The sequence below is a fragment of the Protomyctophum parallelum genome (genome assembly GCF_964188405.1).
Source record: "Protomyctophum parallelum genome assembly, chromosome: 15".
NCBI lineage: Eukaryota > Metazoa > Chordata > Actinopteri > Myctophiformes > Myctophidae > Protomyctophum > Protomyctophum parallelum.
Window position 1 is genome coordinate 37,730,596 of NC_139710.1, and position 19,404 is coordinate 37,749,999.

At 45.2% G+C, this 19,404-nt stretch overlaps 1 protein-coding gene across 2 annotated transcripts; it reads left to right on the plus strand.

Moving 5' to 3' along the window:
* The first annotated feature begins 1,118 nt into the window (after positions 1 to 1,118).
* LOC310872431 (protein phosphatase PTC7 homolog) lies at positions 1,119 to 19,396 on the plus strand. 2 transcript variants are annotated; one of them, XM_083784317.1, is made up of 6 exons: positions 1,119 to 1,827; positions 8,712 to 8,891; positions 12,722 to 12,920; positions 14,960 to 15,083; positions 15,197 to 15,329; positions 15,635 to 19,396. In XM_083784317.1, exons 1-6 carry the CDS (start codon positions 1,617 to 1,619, stop codon positions 15,691 to 15,693), a joined length of 906 nt encoding a protein of 301 aa, XP_083640443.1. In that variant the 5' UTR covers positions 1,119 to 1,616; the 3' UTR covers positions 15,694 to 19,396. The 2 variants fall into 2 exon arrangements, with proteins under 2 accessions (XP_083640443.1, XP_083640444.1); XM_083784318.1 differs by having other exon boundaries at positions 15,200 to 15,329.
* The last annotated feature ends 8 nt before the right edge of the window (positions 19,397 to 19,404 follow it).

The window sequence follows — 19,404 nt, forward strand, 5'->3', positions numbered from 1 at the left end:
AGCTGCTTTCATAAGGGCAGGTTTCTCTAGTGTGTAGCAGGAATAGATGACTGGTTGTAGTACTAGTTTTTGTTGCATCTTGTGTGGAAAGCAAGCTGCAGCTGCTGTTTGTGCAGAACTGGACCGAACATCAGCAGTTGGGCTGGAGACCTGAAATTGTACACGGCAGGAGACTACCTGATACTCCAGCTTGTCTTTGTCCAGAACTTCCCAGAAGTGATTTCACAATCTAGCTTTCCTTTCCTAGCCTGCAATGCATACATACATCCATGAACTCTATGATGGTACTGTGTTCTGCAGCCGCATGTCTTGTTTAACAGGCAGCTCATTGAGGTTGACGACTTCACTGTATTAGACTATTAGTCAAACAGCACTCGAACACGTTTGTGCACTGCAGACTGCACAGTCCAAGCCGTAACGTGCACCAAGTTAAGTGCATACTGGACTCAAGTTTAAGTAATACCTTTACACAACACAAGGTGCCACTATAATATTCGCATGAAACCTGCCTGCACGAACAAAGGCTCATGGTCCATGGTAGCAACATGTAATGTCCACTAGGGGAGGCAATGTGCAGTGTATCATTTTACACCGACATTTAATGAGGTCACTAGAATGGGCATATTTTCTTTTACGAGTAAAACTTAAAAAATACAACAGTATGGACTCTCATTCTATTTGTATGTCTTTAAATGTTTTGATGAATTGAAAATGGAGGACCCCTATGTAAACAAGTCTTTATAGTGCTTTTTCTGGTTTTATCCTCTTAGCAGATTTTATATTGACCTGTATATTGACTTGTATCTTGGAACTGTACCCATTGTACAAACTGAGCTACAAACACACATTTTCAACATTGAGGATGCTGGCGTTGGGAGATTTTTTTTGAGCATAATTCCCCATATCATTTATCAATTGAATAGTTTAAATAGCGGGTGTCCTACATTGTCACAGCACTCATTTATGTATATAGGATCGCTGTCTTATTTAATTGAGATAAAAATGTGAATCGAAGTACGTACTAGTCTAGTAGTATTACTAGGCTACTATTTTGCCGTATTAGGAGTGGGTTGCGTAATGATGTGTGTGACGTCGGAGCAGTCACAAGACCTGAGACCTCGATAGCTAGACGGAGCGAGGATTGATGAGAAGCTGCTCTCATCATCTGATCTGTCTGGAGCTTTATTTTATTTTATTTATGTTACGTAGCTCGCCGATAAGGTTCTCGACATCATCATGGTTGCGACGACGAACAAACCGCGATTTAATAGTTCTTGGCGTGACGTCTCTTTCCTCTGAATTTGCTCCAGAAGACGCCCCGGCCGAAATAATAGCTACCCTGTTCGAACCTGTCATTATTACCGTCCGTGTAGTATAGTGTAGTGGTGGCGTGCGAGGCTTTGTCTGCCTAGTGTGTGGACTGTGGTGGAGCACTAGACTGGAGCCTTGTTATTGTCTCTGAATGTGTGTGCGTGGCTCTCAGCCGTTTACGTTCTCAAACCGTTAAAAAAACCCGTAAAAAAATCATTTGAGAGCTTTTCCTTTTCGACGCTATTAAAAGCGGAGGAGCGTTGGTTGGTGGTGGGGTTTTCGGACAGGGGGTCGTTTCGTAGGGAATGTTGTCCGTGCTCTCGTACGGTAGACTGTTTGCCAGAGCTGTCATCGGCGGACTCTCCGCTCAGACCGACGGCCGAGACTACAGCCTGGTGACGGCGAGATGCGGCTTCGGGAAGGACTTTCGCAGCGTTAAAGGCATCCTGAAGAAGGGCATGTGCTACGGGGACGACGCCTGCTTCATCGCCCGCCACAGGCATGCGGATGTTTTGGGTGAGTATTTTTTTATTTTGTTGATATGGACATCACAATCTAATTTCAATTAAGTACAATTCGTTAGCACAAGGCTAATTTTCACCACCTGTCCAGTGTCCACACAGGAGACCTTTCTAAAAATATATACACTTTAGTGGACCCAATCGAGTACAGAAATGGGGACTGACTGAGGAGAGCCGTTTGTTTGACTGGCTCACTTTCTTTGGGCATAAAGAACGTAAGATCATATCCGCTTGCTTTTTGTAATTGATTGAAGTCAATACAAAAACCGTTACTCTTAGTTTGTGTACGATCCACAGTGTTGGGCAAGTTACTTTGAAAGCGTAGCTTGTAAAGCTACAAGTAGCTCACCATGGCAGTAGCTTGATCAAGCTACATAGCTACCCCTGGAGAGATGTAGCTTGTAAAGCTACAGCTACATGGAAAAAGTAGCTCAAAGTAGCTCAGCTACTTTTTATTTTTCAGCGTTAAATTGAGAATGTACATGCGGGAGACCCCTCCTCCCCTCTGGGAGACCCCTCCTCCCCTCTGGGAGACCCCCCCACCCTGCTCCCCTCTGGGAGACCCACCCACCCTGCTCCCCTCTGGGAGACCCCCCCACCCTGCTCCCCTCTGGGAGACCCCCCCACCCTGCTCCCCTCTGGGAGACCCCCCCACCCTGCTCCCCTCTGGGAGACCCCTCCTCCCCTCTGGGAGACCCCCCCACCCTGCTCCCCTCTGGGAGACCCACCCACCCTGCTCCCCTCTGGGAGACCCCCCCACCCTGCTCCCCTCTGGGAGACCCCCCCACCCTGCTCCCCTCTGGGAGACCCCTCCTCACCCTGCTCCCCTCTGGGAGACCCCCCCACCCTGCTCCCCTCTGGGAGACCCCCCCACCCTGCTCCCCTCTGGGAGACCCCCCCACCCTGCTCCCCTCTGGGAGACCCCTCCTCACCCTGCTCCCCTCTGGGAGACCCCCCCACCCTGCTCCCCTCTGGGAGACCCCTCCTCACCCTGCTCCCCTCTGGGAGACCCCCCCACCCTGCTCCCCTCTGGGAGACCCCTCCTCACCCTGCTCCCCTCTGGGAGACCCCCCCACCCTGCTCCCCTCTGGGAGACCCCTCCTCACCCTGCTCCCCTCTGGGAGACCCCTCCTCCCCCTGCTCCCCTCTGGGAGACCCCTCCTCCCCTCTAGGAGACCCCTGCTCCCCCCTGGGAGACCCCTCCCACCCTGTGATACCAGGGCCAATCAGAGGCCAATTAGAGGCAGCTGTCAAGTGCTGATATGCCCTCAAAGCAATCAGAAAAAGGAACAGTCCTTGATTTTTCAAAGGGGGTTCTAGTACAAGAATTAACACAGCAACCAATGGTCAAAATTAATATATTTCTTTCATGTTATTGCCCAAAATTGTAGCTTGTAACTTGAGTAGCTAAGCTACAAAAAATGACCCAAAAGGTAGCTGAGCTACTTGACGAGGTACACAAATATGAATGTAGCTAAAATACCACAAGCTACAGCAAAATGTAGCTCAGCTACGTAGCTCAGCTACATGTAGCTTAATACTCCCCAACACTGACGATCCATTAAGCATTACACTTGTTTGGGTCCACCAACAGAGGATCAAAGGTTTAGTTAGCTCCTCGGTTGGAACTTGGAAACCTTTTCTGTATTTGGGAGTTTGGGACGTCGGTACGACGTTACCCAAATTCAGAAAAGTATCTGTATTTGGGACGTCGGTAGTTGGGCTAGGACGTCGGTACACGGTACCCAAATACAGAAAAGGTAACCCAATGGTCCCGAAAGGGGCTATTGTAGATCAACGGTAGTTCTACACACTGGATCTAAATTACTCTCGCCATCGATGTCATAGCAACATGTTGTGCTAGCTAAACTGTTTCTATTTGGCACTTAGTAATCCTATTTTAACGAGACAAAGACGGGAAGCTCTGGCCCATTGGTGACCTGTCTGCTGGTGCTATCGTCGTTGCTACCGTGTGACTGGCTGCGAACCTGCACATTTTGTATATCTTTTATGTACCTACTGTGTAGATTGCCTCTACAGTGACCAGCCCGGGGGCAGTGCTCTGAGCAGTAATGTCTTGAATGTGAGGGTCAGGTTGCTTTGCCTTGCTGATATTACACATCCACATCATGTGTCTCTCTCTCTGGAGTGTTCAAATACTGCCCGGTGAATGCTGTTGTGTACAGAGGAATACTGTAGTAGCTGGTGGAGAGTCCTTTGTTTCTGCCAATTATCAGGAGGTGGTCTGTCTGGCTAGTAGAGAGCTATAGTAGACCTTGTATGGTCAGTTCAGCAGATGGAATTTGAAAACTAACTAGATAAAGTGCCCCTCGGGGCACAGGTCTACTGGTTAACAAGCTTAAAGCTATTGGTTTTGATAGCACATCAGTGAGCTGGATGCAATCCTACCTGGAGGGGAGAGAACAGATGGTGGAGGTGAACGGAACACTGTCCCCTCCCCTCCCAGTGAGCTGTGGCGTCCCACAAGGAAGCATACTGGGGCCTTTACTGTTCCTAATATATGTTAACGACATGACTTCAGCTTGTGACTGCAACTTGTTCCTGTTCGCAGATGACTCAGCACTGCTGGTCTCGGACAGGAACAAACTGCAGGTTGAAAAGACCCTCAGCTCTGAACTCAGTAGAATCTGCACCTGGCTCGCTGATAACAAACTATCCTTACACCTGGGAAAAACTGAATCCATCCTCTTCGGATCAAATAGTAATCTCAGCAAGGCAGATGGCTTCTTGGTTAGAGTGGGTGACAATATTATCACACGAAAAGATCAAATTACCTACCTAGGTTCCATCCTGGAGGCCAATCTTTCCGGTGATAAGATGGCCACCAACGTAATCAAAAAAGTCAATCAAAGAACAAGATTCCTTTACAGGATCTCCTCACTGGTCAGCAAAAACACCTTGAAGACCTTAACAGGAGCCCTCGTACAAGGTTTCTTTGACTATGCATCCACCTCTTGGTACCACAGCACCTCAAAGGCCCTTAAAACAAGGCTCCAGACCTCCCAAAACAAACTGGTCAGGCTCCTAATTGGCCTCACCCCCCGAACCCACCTCACCCCTGCCCACTTTGACAGGCTGGGATGGCTTAGGGTCGACGACAGAGTACAGCATCTTGCAATGGGTCTGGTCCACAAGATTCGATACACCACCAAGATACCCATGTACCTGTCTAAATACTTCCTTAATGTAAGCGAAGTCCACACCCACAACACCAGAGGGAGTGCAACAAACCATGTACAACCCAGATTCGGCACAAACAAGGGACTAAATTCTTTTCGCTCCTATGCCACCAAAATGTGGAACGCCCTACCAACAGTCATTAAGACATGTGAATCCCTTGACTCCTTCAAAACCGCTCTCAAAGGGCACCTACGGATGGCTGCAATTCGAAACTGGCCTCTGTAAAAGCTGAATCCCCACCCCCCCCCCCCCCACCCCATTTCCCCTCACTGTATATGTATTTTTTCCCTTTTTGCTTCCTATATGATGAATTCCTGTTCTGTTCTTTAGCTACATAGAAGTGTCTATTTGTATGTCTCTAAATGTTTTGATGAATTGAACAATGTGGACCCTGTTGTAAACAAGTGTAATGCTTAATTGGGTCGTCCACTCACAGTTGACAGTCTTTTGTATTGAGTTTGTGCTTAAAATGTACTGTAAATTCTACAAACTGTTAATAAATATTTCAATCAATCAATCAATCCACCAGGGCAGGTCAGGTTGTGGCCTCCTGGTGGTGCTATAATAGGCCAATGTGAAAATAATCTGGATGAGTAAATATTTAAAAAAAAGTTTTACAAAGGTCTGCCTCCTGGTGGCGCTATAACAGGCCGTTCTGGAAAATCTTGGACAGAGGCATCCAGGGAGTGTGTGTGCAAAAAAAAATTGACCGACACACACGGACGGACGGACGGAGTGAAAAACATACTCTCTCCCCATGCCTTCGGCCTGGTGGAGACAATAATGAAAGCTTCCCTGCAGTATCTTCTATACTAGTGTAGTACACTGGCCTTGCATGAGCTGTTGTACATGATCGTTGTCCTAAAGTACATCTCTGATGTTATCAATTTGCATTTTGCACATTTGTCTTTAAAGGGCCGTCCACACCATTTATAACGACTACAAAGATGGATAGCTATAACGATATTATGATACTGATGTCATGTGCACATTCACATCACAGGTGCAACTAGAAAAAGTGCCCTTCCGGGCACAGGTCTCCACCAGGTTATCCACAGATCCGTGCAGTTAGAGGTAAAAACACTTTTCGGCCAGTTATAGCGCCACCTTGAGGCTGAGTTGAAATTGTTCATGTGGCATTTCGTCCTCGGCCTAGTGGGAATGTGGGTGCACAATTTCACGGAAATCACGCGATGTGTTCATGATTTGCAGCATTTTGTTTGAAACTGAGCACTCCTGTGAACTTTGGAAGCCAATCTTAACCAATCAGGATGGAGTCTGATAAATCTGAAAGACCCGTTTCGTTGAATGGCTCTAGAGAGACTGTGTACCAATTTGCGTGATGTTTGGACAAAATCTGTAGGTGTACTGTGCAAAAACTTGTTTTGCACAAAGCGGCCTCCTGGTGGCGCTATAACAGGCCGTTCTGGAAAGTTTGGGGCAGAGGTTCATCGTTGGCATCCAGGGAGTGTGTGTGCAAAATTTGGCATCGACCGGGTTGTTTTGCACAAAGCGGCCTCCTGGTGGCGCTATAACAGGCCGTTCTGGAAAGTTTGGGGCAGAGGTTCATCGTTGGCATCCAGGGAGTGTGTGTGCAAAATTTGGCATCGACCGGGTTAACGGTGGCCGAGATTAGCTGTTCACGGACACACGGACGGACACACAAACGGACGGACGAAGTGCAAAACATACTCTCCCCACATGCCTTCGGCCTGGTGGAGACAATAATCATTGAAGATGCTTTGCTACATGCAGAATCTGCTAGAGCTACTTACAGGTGTTGCTTGCTGGGTAATCCTTTGTGGCAGGATGGTCTGAGCGTTGCGAGTACCAGCTGTCAGGGTCATCAGCTGGGAGCCATCCTTCCTTATATTTCATCCCAGAACATCTCTGGATGGTGGGACCCACAGTCAGTGACGGCTCCCTGCCACTGGACTAGTCGGGACTATGCATGGCAGGGGCGTCCTATACTCCCTGAGCCAAGTGTGAACCTGGCCGCATACCTTCTGCTTCTTGACTGGGAGCTGTCAGTGAGGCTAAAGATTTGCCTGCTCCAGGGTTCCAACTGCGGGCTCTCGTCAGCCATATCCTGATGTGTTGATTTTGACTTCTGTACATCCATCCCATCCATCTTCAACCGCTTCTCCGTAGTGAGGTTGTGGAGCCAACAGCTCCACCAGAGAGCTCCAGACTTCCCTCTCCTCTCCATTAGTGACTTCCTCTTGGGGGATCCCGAGACGTTCCAAGGCCAATCCCTCCATCTGCGCCTTGGTCTGCCCCGGCGTCTCCTCCCAGTGGGACGTGCATCGAGGACCTCCCTAGGGAGATGCCCGAGAGGCATCCTAACCAGATGCCCGAACCACCTAGGCTGGCTCCTTTCCAAGCGAAGGAGCAGCTGCTCTACTCCGAGTCTCTCCCGTGTGACTGAACTTCTCACCCCATCTCTAAGGGAGATGCCAGCCACCCGTCGGAGAAAACTCATTTCGTCCGCTTGTATTCGCAACCTTATTCTTTCGGTCATGACCCACACTTCATGACTATAGGTGTGAGTAGGAATGCAGATTACTCTGTAGACAGAGAGCTTTGCCTTCTGGCTCAAATCTTTTCGTCACAACAGTGCGGTAAGCGCCTGCAATATCACTCCTGCCGCTCCGATTCCCCGGCTGATCTCCTTCTCCGTCCTCCCCTCACTCGTGAACAAGACCCCGAGATACTTAAACTCCTTCACCTTCTGTACATTTGGATGGATTATTGTTGATTGACTGTCAGTTTCGTTCATCATCACATCTCTCTGAAAGTGTTCTGAATGACTGTTCGCCGCTGTCGTCGGTATCGGTATAGCTGTTTACTGGATGCCGCAAATCCACTTGAGCTAAAATGGTTTTTAAAGATATATTCAGTTATATACTAGTTATCGTTAGGCATGTAACGATTTACTCAACTCACGTTACGATTCGTATCACGATGAGGTTCACGATACGATTTTTCACGATATTAAAAAAAAATATTTTTTAATATATATTTTTTATCCCACGATTTTGTAACCCATTTTTCACCCCTGTGTAAATCATCTAATGTGATCCTGGGCTCTACACACCCTCCACCAACCTAGTCCCCATATATATATTTTAAAGAAATAAAGAAAGAAATTACCATTTTTTAAATGTTATATAAATTTATCTTCCCCCTGAGATTTTTTATTTAACTACATTGCAAAAGAAGTAGCATTACTTTTGACAGTGCAGAAACATAATTGCCTTCCTTGATGAGCATCAACGACCATCATCACCTGGGCACAGTCACAGACACTGAGTGACTATCATTTCTCTCCAAAAGCACTTGAATATTTTTTTATATTTATCGATTTTCTTATTTCAATGAATCGATTGATATCGTTGGGAATGGATTAATATCGATATATATCGATATACGATATATCGTTACATGCCTAGTTATCGTTATTATAATTTATTATAGTTTTGGCAACTATATATACAATATATACACAACTGATAGATTCAGTTGTGATTTATTGTCCCAAAGATATACATAGTTGAGGAGTGAGGACAGGAATAAATTACGATATGAATCTACCACACTGTTATTAATTTCAGAGGGAGTCACTAGCTCAACTTACAATGCAAAGTAAAGCATCTGTATTTGTGTCTGCTTCCTTAGGGGTGGCAGACGGAGTGGGCGGTTGGCGGGACTACGGCGTGGACCCATCGCAGTTTTCGGGGACACTGATGAAGACGTGCGAGCGGCTGGTGAAGGAAGGCCGCTTCGTACCGAGCAACCCTGTGGGAATCCTCACAACCGGCTACTACGAACTCCTACAGAACAAAGTGCCTCTCCTCGGTGAGTGAATGGATCCTGAACATACAGTAACTGTGTATTCTAGCACAATTCATGTTCGTTCATGAAATCTTGACATATCACCAACAAAAGGACAACAAAAAGAAAAGACAATACAAAAAAAGAAAAGGGGAAAAAACAAAAACAAGGCTGCATTTTTCATATTACATACATTGTTAGGCTGAAAGAAGAGATCCCACTTTTTATAGAACTTATCTTCTTGTAGTCTAAGTATGAATGTTAGTTTTTCCATAACATACAGTTCCTCAGTAATGTCCATCCAATGTTCTTTCGTTGGTGGGTCCTGTTGGTACCAGCGTCGTGTGCCCTTTTGGTGTTTTAAGCATTTAGTTATTGAAAAATAGTAGATCGGGCCTAAATGGTATAAATGATCTGTTTCTCCAGATCAGGTAAATTGCAGATCACAGATAATTGGCCGATTTAACTGTGATCGATCGGAGCACCTCTACCGCCTACCCAACATCCATCTGTGGGCCCCGTTTCTATGAGCCACTTTGGGGCTTGGCTATTTCAATTCCCTGTAGTGTTTATTTGGCAGATCATTTATATAATATGAATATTTTCATTTTGACAGGGAATGAATAAATTGAGTGTCCACCCTGAGAATGGGTCAAGGTCAGGGTTTGGCAAGGCTTACTCGATGCCAAGCGTATGCTTTCAGATCTCAATTCTCAAAAGTTTAGATCCAAGAGTTGTCTGACTGAATTAAGTATAAAACAAGAGTGGAAGGAGGAAATAGTAGCACTCTGATCTAAAGTATCGTGTCTTTGATTCTTTGGAGTGATTTTTATTTCCTCTTTTTGGTTCTCTAGAAAATGTAAAATTGCAATGAAACAAATACCACATCATAAGATGATGATTATTAACCATGAAGCATACTGGCTGGACCAAAGTTAATCTTTCAGTTGTTCAGAAGTTGGCATTATGAATATACATTTCATTTATATCTACTCCCAACATATACAGTACCTTAGTTACTAAGGTACTGTATATGTTGGGAGCAGGGGGGCAGTCAGCCAGATATTTCGTGAAGCCTCATTTGAAATCGGTAGTTCATATAATGGCCTGTTGTGGCACTGGACTGGACCCAAAAAGCCCCATAGCTCCATAGAGGCCCATGTATTTTGGCCCAACTTCACCTAGACTGTATTACCTAAATAAACATGGTCATGAATACTTTCTTCTTCCAGTCACTAGTTTAAAGTCTCATTTCTAATGTCATAATATTCTTTTTGGAAAATTATGGTCCCATTAATTAAAAAAATGACCATAAAGAAAAAAAACCATCGCGTATGTTCTGAGGGGCGTGGCTACCGTTACAGTCTATGATCGGGATTCCCCTCCCACTCGAGTCAAAATAAAAACCAACGGAGAAGAAGGGGGGAAGTCCCGCCTCGTTGTCTGGGCAGCCAATGGCCAGCTGGTCCAAAACGGAGCCAGCCAATGGCCAGCTGGTACCAAACGGATCTAGAAAGATGGTGATTTACATCAGGATTATTACAGGCTTCATTTTACGTTCATGTTAGACCCGGCGAACGCTTTGTCCATATTTTTTACAGTCTATGGTTGGGAGTAGATATAAATGAAAAGTAATGTAATGCAAAGGACAACATTGCCTAAAAATAGCATCCTAGAATATTGTGGGAATAATACTTCGGTCTGAACTTGGTATTTCATGACATACAGCTGAATTGCTGAGCTTTTGGTAATATTAATTTCAGCTGTAGTCACCCATATTAAATGTTTCTTGTATAATATTTTTAGGCACTTTAGATTTAAACTATACAGCAAATGGCAGTGTCGTGGTACACATGGTGAAGATGGGTATAGTTGGTGGCAGCGCAGAGCTACAGTAGGAGTGACAGTTCTCAGGTGGTAGGATCTCAACCTTTCACATGGAATGCCTTGCTTCATGCATGCATGTTTAAGGCTTGGTTGTTTCCATCTGTGTATAGTTAAGTGGTCGGTTGTGGTACAAAGATCTATGCAAGTTTGCATCATGAGTCAGAGTCTCCGTGTCCGATAAACTTGTGTGTCTATTCTAGGGCCAACATTCGTGGAAAATAAACATTAGTGGGAAAATAGCAGATCTACAAGCTCATAAACCTGTGGGGACCATTTGCAACGAGTTGTTGTTGATCGACTATTTTCTGTGGCGAGAGAAAATAGGAGGGGGCCGGCCTAGTACGATGTCCTGACCTGCCCCATCTGCAGCTCATTCCATGAATCATTTTTGCTTCATGATGGCACTCACTGATGCCCCGTAAGCGTGCGCAAACTTGCAGCCTTCTGCCAACAAAACATCTTCTAGGGGAAGAGAAAAGCAGAGGAAGGATGTCCATCACGGACAGAGTCAGTACTTTTCCACCACTCCTGACATGATGTGCAAATGGTGGAGGGGAAAACAACACAGTATTGTGTGTTTATTCTTCCACTGCAGAGTGTGTAATTGTGTTACTATAGAGAGGAGAACAGAAGAAAGGCAGTGAGTCACATTGCGTGAGGCAGAGGGTTTTTTTTCCTTCTTTTTCTGAAGGTTGAGCCCAGGCAGAGAGGAGAGCACGTTCTGGTGAGCCTAGTGTAGAACGGTCGGCAGCAGCAGGGTGTGGTCACACACTGTGTGCTTAGCCAAATTATTATTATGTTTCCTCCTGCATACATCCATTCCCCAGATGACGGCCTTCCAAGCAAAGTGATCGTGTTACATGGTGTTTTGTATGTTCACCCTCGACTCATTAATCGACCGTGTAAAATATAGATTGGGCTAGTTCTCGTGTGTCTTTTCTTGTTGTTGGTTATGTGTGTAAAGAAGGGCAGGTTGGGGGCACGGTGGCACAGTTGGTAGTGCTGTCGCCTCACAGCTAGAAGGTCCTGGGTTCGATTCCCACTCGGGCGCTATGGGTGCTGGCGGCGCCTCCTCCGCGTCATCAGTGCCCATACCCAAAGGCGGGGTTGGCGAAAGGGCCTTTCTGTGTGGAGTTTGCATGTTCTCCCCGTGTCCCCTAGGGTAGGTACCCTCACAAAAACATGCAGTAATCCTGGTCTCTAAACTGCCTCCCCCTGGCCAGCCGGGGCGCCTGATGGAGGGGAAAGGAACTGGTTGGAATAACGTGTTCCTTCCACCCCCCTGTCAGGTGTAAAGGAGCAACTTGGACACTCAAGCATGAAGGAAGCATGAGTTAAGTCCGTTGCTCTCCCCAGGTTGGCGGAGGGTGTGTAGAGCCCAGGATCACATTAGATGATTGACACAGGGGTGAAAAATGGGTTACAAAATCGTGGGATAAAAAATATATAAAATAGAAGGGCAGGTTGGGAGACATTTTCTGAATGATTGATGCATGCCATATACTACTTTATATACAGTATGTTATCAATTTGAGTTATTTGTGTGCATTTTGTTAAATTTTTATCCCACGATTTTTCACCCAGTGTCAATTGTCTATATTGTGTAATCCTGGGCACTACACTCTCTGCCAACCTGGGGAGAGCAACAGACTGACCTCATGTTTCCTTCAATGCATGAGGAGTTTTTTCACCTGACCTGGGGAAACCTGGAGTTTCCCCGGTTGGACGTAGCACGTGGAAGGAACACGTTTTTCCAACCAGTTCCTTTCTCCTCCATCAGGCGCCCCAGCTGGCCAGGGGACTGGGGGCATTTTTATTTGTGTGCATTGAGCCATGCTACTAACCAAATTACCCCTGTGGGGACAGTGACGAACCCAAGTAGCTTTCCATGCTCTCTTGCTGTCATTATCCGTGTTATGCAAGTCGTCATGTCTGTCTCTCATTGTTCTCTCTCTCATGTCTTTCAGGCAGCAGCACGGCCTGCATCGTGGTTTTGGACCGGCACAGTCACCAGCTTCACACGGCCAACCTGGGTGACTCTGGCTTCCTGGTGGTGCGTGGAGGGGAGGTGGTCCACCGCTCAGACGAGCAGCAGCACTACTTCAACACACCCTTCCAGCTGTCCATACCTCCTCCAGAGGCCGAAGGAGTTGTCCTCAGTGACAGGTGGGTCAGACACTCATCATCTGGGCACTAATGTGTGCAGTCACACAGCAGAGCAGCCGCAGCGTGTGCAGTCACACAGCAGAGCAGCCGCAGCATGTGCAGTCACACAGCAGAGCAGCCTCATGTAGCGAGAGCGAAGGCGGCAGCAGTTGGCCACCTGCCAATGTCTCTGTCTGCCAGTGCCAGGTCAAAGTCTCGCCATACTGATGGGCAGACCGGAGGCTCTCCACGCCACAGACAATCCTGCACCTGCTGGATTTAATCTCAAATGAGGCCGATTACTTTTGCATTTACTGCATGCGTTTCTCTACACTAATGGCGGGCAAACCATGGATAAATCTGGGCTGTAAGGCGCTAATGGTTTAAAATGGAACCAGGATAAACAGCTAGTGTTCAGACAGTCCTGTCTGCTTTATTTCTAACATTGGTCTCAAGTGACTTCCGTTCTGTGACCTACGGTTGGCTCTTCATCCAAGTCCCGGTATCAGCAAGAGTGCGTGTCTGCTCTCTTTTGTAGTTTAATGCATCTGTTCTTTCAAATATGATTACAGGTCATTTTGTGGCCATTGTCCCTCGTCTTTGTGTTCTCCGCCCCAACTGAATAAATGCAAAGCAAAGCTTCCTTTTTTTACATGTTCGATAAAATCATGTACCGGTAAATATTAAACGAGATATAACTAAATATTAAATCAAAATGTCCCAGACATTTGATTGTCCTAATAACACTGTCTGTCCACACGGTGGTTTTTATAAATGAGTTCTGACTAGCTATCGCTGCAGTGAAGTTGCATTCTATGTAATGACTAATGGCTCTGCCTGGCCAAGGAGCAAAAAGGTCAGGAAGATGCAGGGATTCTTCCAAGAACTGAACTTGACACTGGCACCCGAACTTGGCCTGGGGTCTGTGAATTGAGCACCCACGAGACCAAAGTGTACTTTTCCAAACTAGACCTTGTGACCATTCCTTGAATGACTTCGTCGCCGCCATACATATATGATCCGGTGTTGCCAAAAGTTGTCAGTCAACTGAAACGTTAGTCGACTTGTCACAGAGTGACCAGCCAGGTCACAGAGACCTAGATAAGAGTGCCATGCCGACTCACTGGAGGAATGACACTTAATGCCAGCTTTGTCTTGATCTTTTCAAATTAATTCCCAACATTCCGGGTCGGGAACCCCTTTGGGTGTTTTAAGCATTATTATGTTATACTTTAGCTGTTGAAAGATCTACAAGCTCATAGTGCCGCGTTACGAGCTTGTAGATATTTTTGAAAAACCGTGAAAATGTGGGTGCAAATCTTTGACTGTATTTAGTCAGAGAGCCAACGTTTTTAACTCAAATCTTTGCTTCTGGGGGGTCCCTGGAACAACATATTTTTAGATGGGGGTCCGTGGTCAAACAGTATAATATAATTCTGGGGATCCTTGACATGAAGTAGTTTGAGAACCACTGATATAGAAACATAGGTTTTTCAGAAAACTCCCTCAAACTGTCGGGATTTAGAAGACATTTCTTTGAATCGGCCTCAGGTCTAAATGGGTTAAGACATGGTGCCACTATATTGATATTGTTTTGTTGGCAGATCAACATGATGTGTCTCTTATGTGACAACATGGCATTTTGTGACAGGTCATTATTGGAAGCCTGGCTGATATTCAACTAATACCTGGAAGCTGATGAGGTGTACACTACAGTATCTGAAACTGTACATGCCATAGTTGGGCATGAAAGAAGTTATGGAAGATGAAGTAATCAATTCATGGGGGCTTGTAAAGTGTTTATTTTATATGAAGATACGTTTATTATGGTATCCATAAAATCCCCAGGAAAGTAAGTGGCTGTGAATACAGAAGTAGGGCGCACGTGACTTCGAGACTTCAGTAAGGATCTCTAGTAGTGCAAATGAAGAATAATCCATTCCATGACTCCATTAGGACTCAGGAGTCCTAATGCTTTATTTCCCGAGGTTTGAATGTAATCCGTGTTTGTGTGATGCGGTAAGACAACGTCTTCTTTTTTACACTTTGTGTCCCAACAGTCCCGACGCTGCAGACAGCTCATCCTTTGACGTCCAACTGGGCGACATAATCCTCACAGCCACAGACGGCCTGTTTGACAACATGCCCGACTACATGATCCTGAAGGAGTTGAAGAAGCTCAAGGTATGTCACACTAAACAGGTCCGCCCGCCATGGCCAGTACGAACGGAACACTGGGTGCTGCAGGGAAGACATGCCTGGAATGCTAACATAATGTCTGGCGTTGTTTTCGTTAGCAGAACTCAAACTACGAGAGCATCCAGCAGACCGCCAGGAGCATCGCGGAGCAGGCCCACGTGCTGGCCTACGACCCCAACTACATGTCACCTTTCGCACAGTTCGCCTGCGACAATGGGCTGAATGTAAGAGGTACGTGTCTCAAGTGGAAAGTAAAGTTGTTGTTTTTTCTAATGTATTCTGTGGAGCAACAATGTCACGTGCTGAAGATTACATTTAGGAAAAAACACATAAAGCCTGAATTGCGATAAAAGGAAACATTTTAAACATGCATGAGACGGAGGAGAAAGGACTTCAAAGCAGTGCTGGCACAGAAGAAGCATAGTTGTGTTTAGCACATGTATACATTCTGCTGATGAAATCAGCGCCTAGTGCATGACATTGTTTTATACATCCTGACCCTGTGTGTGTGTGTGCGTGTGCGTGCTTTCTCCCAGGAGGAAAGCCAGACGACATCACAGTATTGCTGTCTATAGTGGCAGAGTACACCGACTAGCTAAAGACTGTGTCAAGGAAGATGTTTGGTGTCCATTTGCCTCTAGATTTGATTCCTGCTGGCCAGGATGAAGGAACTCGTGTTTGGACAGTAGGGTCCCTGCTGTCTCTACACACTGCCCCCCCCCCCCCCAAGTCTCACACATACATGCCCATCTCGCATGTGGTAATACATCAATTGCCATCTACTGTTAACTGTGGCGGGATGGACAGCCAAAGGACGTGGAGGGTTCAAAATTTGACATTTTAAGTTCCTCCCGGTGGGGGTAAAAATCCCCAATTTTCAGAGATGGACACTGTTGAGAAGGAACGTAGCACGAGGGAAGAAGAAGCTCCCAGTTGACGTGGATAATAAGTCCTCTTTCCTGAGTGTGGAAAGTTCAAAGCTCAGGTGGAGGTTCCGGCAGGGATCAGGTATTGCTAGCGTTAAGTGTCTCATGGTGGTTTGAAGCTGTGCGCTGCCACTGGCTGTCCCAAGAGGAAGACTGCCTGTCACACCACAGAGAAGAGTTAAGAAAGGGAACAGACGGAGCCCATTTGGAACTGCACACCATACATGGTAAAGCATTTTTTGCAAGGGGACGTTCCAAGACATTTTCTAAGCAGCAAGTGCTACATTCAAAGATGTACGTCAATCGAAGGGCACGGAACCCAATATGCGGGTATAAGGACACAAGTTTTAATATGACTGGTTTGATGATGTTGAAATGTGTTGTAATATTTTCAAGGGAAGGGTTCAAGGGACTTTTTCTGTTGTTTTTTGTGGGAGGAGGTATAGGATTTCAGCTGCCTTTTTCCGTATGCGCACAATTCTAGTCTTGCACAAACATTATTACTTCAAGGCTGTTTAGGATTTTATAATGTTAAAAAATAAATAAAAATTAAAAAGAATAAACAATAATGTCATTGCTAGTGTCAAACTAGTGCCCTCCCTTTAAACACCCAGCAGCTGCTGGAGTCGTGATTGTGATTACAAGGTGTGGGTGTATGCGTGTGTGAGAGAGAAAGTGTTAAAGAGTATGTCAACTGTTGTGCGTTAGATGACGTGTAATTAGTGTATACTTACAAAATGTGTACGTGAAGGCAACACAGTGTTCTCACTATCCAATGGGGTGAATCGGTCTTGAAAGCCATGAATGCACAAAGATATCTCTTATCTCGACGACACTGCAAATGAGGGCAACCTCAATGTCTTTCTAGAATAAATTAAGGTTTGAATGAACAAGATAATACAGAGGATGCTGGTCGGGTGACCAAATAATATATTTTTCTAAGTTCGACTTCATTGACGGGATTAGTGGAGAATCATCTGGATTGATTGCCATACTGTGGGTAGCTTTTTTTAGAAAATGTTAATCACAATCAGAATGTTCCTTTTTCTTTTCTCATCTCTCCACCCCTAGCCCCAAAGTAACATTTAAGAGAGGTTTCATTAGAGTCTAATTGCAGGCTTTTTATTTGCTTTTCATGTCGTCACCTTCTTAAACTAACAACCTACGTCATTTAAAAAAATAAAAAAATGAATATTTCTTAATCATTTCACCAAAAACGTTCACTATTTAACTTAAAATAACACACTGTCAGTTATGTAAGATAAGAGGATTAAATAGGAACCTGACTTGGGCCAATTTATTTACTGACTTTTCTTGGCATTTCTTTTTGGTCGCACGGCATAACCATGTGACTTCGGCATGATCCCGACCAATTAGGACTTTGGCGATTTTCTAGAGGTGGCCAGTGTCGAGAGTTGCTGACTTCGGCCAAAAAGATTATAGTTTTCCCCCCAAAAAAATACTTTAGGAAGGTGACGATGTGCAAAAAGACCATTGTGTTTCTATAGTTTTGCTGCTGGATTTGCACTGTGCATTTGCATAACTCACGTGCAGCAACCTTTAGCCATCCAATAATCATAGCTGACGTGCCTTTTATCAGTTGTCATTGATACTGGCGAACAGAGAACATGTGTGTAATTATTGCTTAACCTGCCCCTCACACTCGTTCTCTAGATCAGTGGTTCCCAAACGTGTTTATGTCAAGGACCCCCAAATTGACACTTATTAGCCTGTGGACCCCCCATTTGAAAAGATATGCCAGGGACCTCCCATAAGAGAAGCTTTTTACGGCTCTAGCAGTGATTTTCAAGCTTTCTAATGTCAAGGACCCCCAGTTTGACATGCATATAGGCTACGGACCCCCATTTAATGACATTTCTATCTCTGGGACCAGCTATTTATATTGTAAAATCAATGTTAATTTAACTCTGTGTACAAATGGTACACTCTCTGAGTTACAGACCCATAAGGGTCCATTTGGTTTGAAACTAATCATTTAGCTGGGGACCCCCTGGAACTCCCTCAATGACCCCTAGGGGTCCCCAGACCCCACTTTGGGAACCACTGCTCCAGATAACTAAGCGCAAAGCTTCTTTTCCCCAGAAACATTTCCCGGTCACGCCTTGCTGTCTTAAATACTAGTTTTTGTCATATATTTTTCAACCACCGAGTCTGAAGTTTAGGCTTAGTGATGCTCTGAAATCGGTATGGGACGTTTACCTTATTCCGTGATGAATAAGGCAAACTACTGCCTACAATATGACAGCTTTCTGTGCATGGAACTTTATCCCTGGTTTTCACAGAGGTAACTGAACAAGGCATGGCATTGCAGATTTCAAAGGCGTATGACACTGAATAAAGGAGAATGTAAGCAGCGTTAGAGGGCCACTTCACCACTTTTCAACTTAACTTCATATAATTTGTTCTCACTAATGTTCATGATAACATACCACCATTTTTGTCTGTGTCTCATAGGACGGCTGTGGGCAGTTGAGAAACACGTCCACCAGTGACATTAAAATAAAAGAGAGAGAGAGAGAAAATTGTTATCGTGAGAACGATGGCTTCCATTATCAGATTAGAACTTTTCAGGAATGGAAAGCCTGCAGTTTCTATTAGCTTGGATTCCCCATCGATGATGTCATGTCACTATAGTGGACGGGCCCACAGCCCTCCCATGAGACACAGACTGAGTAGGGAAAAGAATGTGATATTTTATCATGAACATTAGTGAGGACCAATTATATGAAGATAGGTTGAAAAGTGGAACTTTTAACCTATTCTGGGCGGGAACCCCTTTTGGTGTTTTAAGCATTACGTTATACTTTAGCAATTGAAAAATAGCAGATCTACAAGCTCATAGCGCGGCACCGAGTACCACACTACGAGCTTGTAGATCTGCTATTTTAGAAAAATCTTAAATTCAGAGCGAACGTTTTAACTCAAATCTTTGCTTCTGAGGGGTTCCTGGAACAACATATTTTCAAATGGGGGGTCAGTGGCCAATTTCACATCATGTTTGGGGTCCTTGTATTGAGCACCGCTGATATAGAAACATGGGTATTTCAGAAAAAACTGTCAGGATTTAGAAGACTTATTTTAAATTTCGACGTCGGGCCTAACAAAAGCAAACCTATCCCCGTCAGATGGCTCTAGTAGTCTCCGTGTTGCCGCCGTTCTTAGGATTGCACCCAGACACTACCTACATCCTCCCAAAACAACCTTTATTGTTGCAGCCAGAGCTGCATGATGTGTCTACATATTTTTGGGTGAATAATAGTTCAATCATTCAGATGCAGGTTCTGTAAAGAAATTTAAAAAAAAAGTTCTCAAATCTGTAAAATATTTAAATAAAGAGTATAGTATTTATTACCTTTTGT